The sequence below is a fragment of the Microtus ochrogaster genome, chromosome 16 (genome assembly GCF_000317375.1).
Source record: "Microtus ochrogaster isolate Prairie Vole_2 chromosome 16, MicOch1.0, whole genome shotgun sequence".
Taxonomy (NCBI): Eukaryota; Metazoa; Chordata; class Mammalia; order Rodentia; family Cricetidae; genus Microtus; species Microtus ochrogaster.
This window is the reverse complement of record NC_022018.1, coordinates 59,163,684-59,169,867: the sequence shown is the minus strand read 5'-3', so window position 1 is coordinate 59,169,867 and position 6,184 is coordinate 59,163,684. Positions and strand designations below refer to the sequence as shown.

The following is a 6,184-nucleotide window of genomic DNA, read 5'->3' as shown; positions in this document are numbered from 1 at the left end:
TACTTTGTCAGTGTGTCATAAATCCATAGCAGCTCAGCATCTATTTATGAAAAAATTGGCCCTATAACTTTTTTGATTAGTGGTTCATAAAACACTTTTTAAATAATGAATTGACAGCTACCTAAGGTTTGCTCAAGTCTGTAGAGTCGTGTGTGGTTTCTGCCGGCCTGCTAGTTGTATGTATTATTGTTATGTGCTCATAGAATTTTAGAGTGAAAGAGAAGCTATTTCACTGCTCACTCAGGTTAAGAACTCCACTTTATTCAACGAATACAAGCTGTAGAGTATGTTGCATTGTTTCTGCTAATTTAAGCAGCAGCTGGGATTTTTTTCCCCCTTCCAGGCAGGGTTTCTCTATTTAAAGCCTTAGCTGTCCTGGAGCTTGCTTTGTAGACAAGGGTGTCCTCAAACTCACAGATTCCCCCTGCCTCTGCCTCTGCCTTCTGAGTTCTGGGAGCTGGCAGGAAAGTCTTACGCCACCATACCCTGCACAACACCTGGGATTTACTGAGAACAACAGAGGAATTCATGGAGCTGGAAAGAGCCAAAACACAGTTCAGGCTCAGAAAGTGATCAATTGCAGGGATTGAGTTAATTCCCAGGACGCACACTGTAGAAAGAAGAGCCGACTCCTGAAGGTTAGCCTCAGGCCCCTCCACTTGCAGCACTGGACACACAAACATGCAAAATACATAATTATATGTAAATAAAAATTTAAAATATTTAATTACTGTAATGAAATGAAAAATAGTTAGCTCTGTATTAAAGGATACTTTTAAAAATTAAATTAATTTATCTGTTGTGTGTCTGTACGTACATGCCACAGCATCGATACAGAGTCTGTTCTTCTGTCATGGGTTCCCAGGATTGAACTCAGTTTGACAAGCTTGGCAGCAAGCGTCTTTACCTACTGAGCTATCTTGCTTGCCGTAGATTAAAGGTTTCCTAATAGATATAACAGTCAGCTGTATTGTGAACCTTATGTAGATCCTGATTAAAATAAACCAATTAAAAAGACATAGTAAAGCTGGAAGTGCGGGTCTGAAGCAGCAGGCACTCATGCTGTGCTGGGATAGAGACTTTGTGGTTTTGTCTGCACTTGACACAGGTAGTTTTCAGGGAATATAAATGGAATGGTGTAATATCTGGGATCCAGCTGTGGTGGCGCACACCTTTAATCCTGGCACTCAGGAGGCAGAGACAGGTTGGTCTTTGTGAGTTTGAGACCAACCAGGACTATATAGCAAGATCTAGGCCACCCAGGGCTACATAGTGAGACCTTGTCTCAAAACAACAACAAAATAGTATCTGGGATCCATATTGAGGCAAACTGAAGTGAAAATAGACTTTACTGAAATAGCTGCTACCAATACTGATCTCTTAAATCTAAGCAACGGGATACCATCTATTAGTCCTTTATTTTTAATATGTTAAAATATTTCATAATAAAGTTTCCATTTTTCTGGAGACAGGTTCTTGGCTGTACTGGAACTTACTCTGCAGACCAGGCTGGCCTCAAACTTACAGGGATCCACCTGCCTCTGCCTCCCAAATGCTGAGATTGAAGGTATTTGCCATCCCACCTGGCATAATAAAGTTTCTTAAGAAAAATATTTCGCCGGGCAGTGGTGGCATGTGCCTTTAATATTAGCACTTAAGAGGCAGAGGTATGCAGATCACAGTGAGTCCAAGTCCAGCTTGGTCTACAAGACAAGTTCCAGGTCAGCCATGGCTATTTCGCAGAGAAACCCTGCCTCGAAGAAAAAAAAAAGCCTAACTGTTGTTTAAATTAGCAGAAAGTATTTCATATTGTTTTTAACTTAAGAAGACATCGTGGATAGTAAAAAGCTAAAGTATTCTAACTTTAACTCCTCCTAGGAGCTTTTATTCTTTTAATGTGTGTGGATATTTCACCAGCGTGCATGTGTGTACCACATGTGTGCCTGGTACTCACAGAGGCCAGAAGAGGACATTGGATTCCCTGGAACTGGAGCTTGGGTGCTATGTGGGTGCTGGGAAATAAACTCAGGTCTTCAGGAAGAGTAGCCGGTCTCTCTAACTGCTGAGCCACTTTTCTGGTCTTCTCATCTCTTAGATAAAGCTCCGCACTAGCAAACCTCAGCTGCAAATTTGGAAGATAGAAACAACTTGCTGGGGCTAAAGAGCCCTGGGTTTGCTTCCCAGCACTCACATGGGGCGGCTCATAAACCATTCCCCACTCCAGCTGCAGACGACTGGACAGCCTCTTCTGCCAGTGGGTACCACACACATGACATCTACATATACAAACACACACGTTTGTTCATACATAAAACATTATAACATTAAAACACAAAGGATAAACTAGTGAAGAGATCAGCTGGAACCGGATGGGGACAGTTCTGAAGAGGGCTTGGAGGTCAAGCTGGGTGTTGAATGTAACTTGCATGTCGTTTTAGAGTAGAGGGCTGGAGGGCTAATATTAAAGTGTGGTTTGTAATCACTCTTCTTCCTGTGTCTCGGTGAAGGTAACAATGCCAAGTCTGTGAGCAGACAGTATTCTTTGAAGGTAACAAAACTGGAACACGAAGCTGAGCAAGCAAGAGTGGAGCTCACTGAAACCCGAAAGCAGCTGCAGGAGCTGGAGAGCAAAGACCTTTCTGATGCTGCTTTGAAGGTAAAACTGCAGAAAGAGTTCCGTAAGAAGATGGACGCTGCCAAGCTCAGAGTTCAGGTGAGTGGCTGACCTCGTACGGCCATCCTTCCTTGGTTTTGTGCTTTGAAACAGTCTCATGTTGGCCTTGGCTGTCCTGGGACTCAAACTCAGAGATCTGTTTACCTGTTTTTCTGAGTGCTAGGATTAAAGGCATGCACCACCATGGCTAGCCAAGCCTTCCTTTCTTAACTCTTGATTCCTGCTGGGCTGAGGATGAAGCTCAGGGGTAGAGTCCTTACTTAGTATGTGGGAGACCCTGATTTTGCTCTCCAGCAGCACAAAAAGAAAACAAGTCTTGTCTTAGGAGATTCCTGTGTTGAGAGAAATGGGATCCAGTTTTTAGTTTTAAGTCCTCAGAGCTGTATGACATTTCCTTTTGACTAGTGTGCCCATTACTTTATGTATTTGCAGTCTGGATAGTCTGTTTCTTTATTCTGTAAACATTAAATATTGGCATAAAATCATTTATAGTACGGCATGAAGGTAGCAGAAGTTGTATTCTTTTCTGAAGGACAGAATTTTAACAGTTGAGGGCTGCATGTAAAGGGGAGGCTCCAGTGTGACACTTTGTAGACGTTCTTTAGGACCAGAACCTATTGCTTTAAAAGTAGCCTTGAGTGCCGCAACTCGGGCTTCGTTTCCAAGACCTTTGGATTTGGCTACAACTTTAGGAAGAGTTAAAGCTGCTTTTCCGGGGTTAGGGTGTTGCTTGGTGAGTTCAGTTCGGAGGGAACACACACACCTTATTCAGGAAGAATATTCTGTACAGAAAGGTTTTTATGCAAGGGAGCCATTTCCAAGAACTTTGAAGATTCTAGAATGCCTCTTCCAGTTCTTTTTTTTTTTTTATGTAGTTCGTTTGCTTTGTGTTTTTGAGGCAGGATTTTAGTATGTAGCCAAGACTGGCTTCCACACCATTGTCCTGCCTCAGCCTCTTGAGTGCTTGGATTAAAGGGGTATGTTACCATATCTAGTTTTTTTTTTTTAAATCTACTGTTTCCATATTGTAGAAACATATTTATATTGTCCACATTTGTAGATAGAGTTGACTTATAATTGGCCTAGTCAGAGCTCTATTACTAGGATGTTTAAGGTAGTACTAGAGACTTCAGAAAGAAGGGCTCCTTTGGTCTGCTCACATCTGTATCTCACCAGTGGTAAATCCTGACATACCAGAGGGTGGCAGCGGGCAGTTATCTTGTTGAAAATAAAAATGACAGTTCCACTCAAAAAAAAAAAAAAACAAAAGCAAAAAACCTAATAAAACTCTGAATAGGTGGAACTTATTTTGCTTTTCCAGTTTTCTACTGTATAGTCTTTTTTACTCATGGTATTGAAAAGGAAAGAAAAAAGGAGCAACTGGACCTCAGAGAAGCACATCTGTTTAAGGAGGGCTGAAACAGAATGTGCCCTTTAGAAGGTCCTGTGCTCTGATGAGTACAGCCACAGCTGAGGGGTATGGCTGGTGTTAAGACAAGGCTGTAGTAATCGTCTGCTCATCGTCCTCAACGTGCTGTGCGCAAGCCCGATAGAAATAAGTATCTTTAATCACCGCCCTTGGTGGTGGAGGTTTTTCCATTACTCACAAAGAAAGAAAGTTAAGTGACTCATCTCAAGTTGCAGAATGTAATACTAGTTTTCAGTACTGTGGTGTGCATCTTAGAATATTGAAATATTAGTGTTTTTATTCCAACAAAATAGTTTGTTTCCATTTTAAAACTTAATTTTTAAGGTTGTGAAAATGTTATATTTTCAAAGAGAACTATATTCTGCATTCATACTATAATGCTGATACAGGTGTACTTCTGAGCCTCTGTGGAATAAATGTGGAATACAGTGACAGCCTTACTTGATTTTTAAATAAGTTTGTTATGCTGCACACTAATATTTAGTAGTATATAAAAAACACTCAAAATAGCGTTGTTAAGTTTTGTTATTATTGTAGTAAGTGACAGAGCCAGCATAAGATTGCAGTATGCTGGTGGGACCTGTGTCACAGTGTTGGTTCATGATTTGCAATGAAATACAGTCAGTCAGTGCACAATTTCCTTCATCAAGAAATCTTGCATGACCAAGAATGGCAGAAATAGTCTTTTCTAGGGAAGGTCCCCCAATTGGCTGTCCAACACCAGGTGGCCAACTCTAACATCATATACATACAAGTAACATTATACAGACTGAGCAGTTGCATTTGTATACTTAGGAATACACACACACACACACACACACACACACACACACACACACAAACAGCAATTAAAGAAGTAGAGACCATCAGTTTGAGAGAGATCAGGGAGCATGCAGAGAAGGTGAGGGAGGGAAGGGAAGGGAGGAAATGATGTGATTATATTTTAATTTCAAGAACTATATATAAGAAAAAGTCTTTAAGGAGCTGGTAAGATGGCACACTGCTATACTCCCAACATTCAGAGATCTGAGGATTGCAAGTTCAAGCCCAACCTGAACTCTTTTCTGTCTGACGTAAACAAGATGTCTTGCACGGAAATAATATTACCTCAGCCTAAAAGCATGCTTTGCAGTGCAAGCCGCAGTCTGACCAGGCTGGTTCATAGACTGACTTGGAATAGCACTGCTGTAAGTTGTACTATTTCCATGAATATTTAAATCAGAACAAATTGTTTATATTAACAATCTTTTGCTATAATGAAGATAATAATTACTTATGTGTATAATTTATTAATGGCATTTATAATTTTGTTTGTTTGTTTGTGAGATAGTCTCTTGGTATCCTGGAACTTCCTGTGTAGAACAGGCTGGATTTGAACTTGTGGTCATCTTTTTGTTTTTGCCTTCTGAAGCTAAGATAGCCACCATTCCCTATTCCTGGAGCTTCTCCCAGTGCCATGATACAAGTCTTATATGTGTCGTTTGTTTGACTGGGATTACCTTGTAGCATGCTGGCATTTAATACTGCTATAAACAGTGGAAAACATGAGCATGTTTTAGTGCTACTAACAGATAACTATAGACGTGGTGGGCTTTCAGGGTAGATGACAGTGCTAGTCAACTTCTTCAAAGATTGAATGATTCAGGCTACAGTTGAATCAGAAAAATAGGAGTGGAATATTGTGTAGTCGTATACAAAGCAGGAAGTTTTAGACCTCCAGGAGCCATAGAAAAGACATGCATGTCTCCCTACATCTGATGAACATGCCACAAATAATTTGTCACAGGACAGGACAGGTAGATATAGAGTCTGGGGTAGCATAATTTTATTTATAAACTCAGTTTTGTGTTCTAATTTTTACCACATATGTGATCATCTTGCCTCAGGCTTTACAGTGCTGAGAATATAGGTGTGAGCCCCTGTGCGTGTGTGTGTTAGAGAGAGAGAGATGTGTTTGTGTGTGTGTGTGAGAGAGAGAGAGAAATGTGTGTGTGTGTGAGAGAGAGAAATGTGTGTGTGAGAGAGAGATGTGTGTGTGTGTGAGAGAGAGAGAGAAATGTGTGTGTGTGAGAGAGAGAAAT

General features: G+C 40.8%; 1 protein-coding gene across 1 annotated transcript in view; it reads left to right on the top strand.

The window, feature by feature from the left end:
* The window catches only part of Kif27 (kinesin family member 27), a 75,378-nt gene that overhangs the window by 33,038 nt on the left and 36,156 nt on the right, over positions 1-6,184 (top strand). Inside the window, exon 9 of the mRNA XM_005355288.3 lies at positions 2,508-2,713. Within this exon, the coding sequence (XP_005355345.1) occupies positions 2,508-2,713 (206 nt within the window). The remainder of the gene's footprint in view (positions 1-2,507; positions 2,714-6,184) is intronic.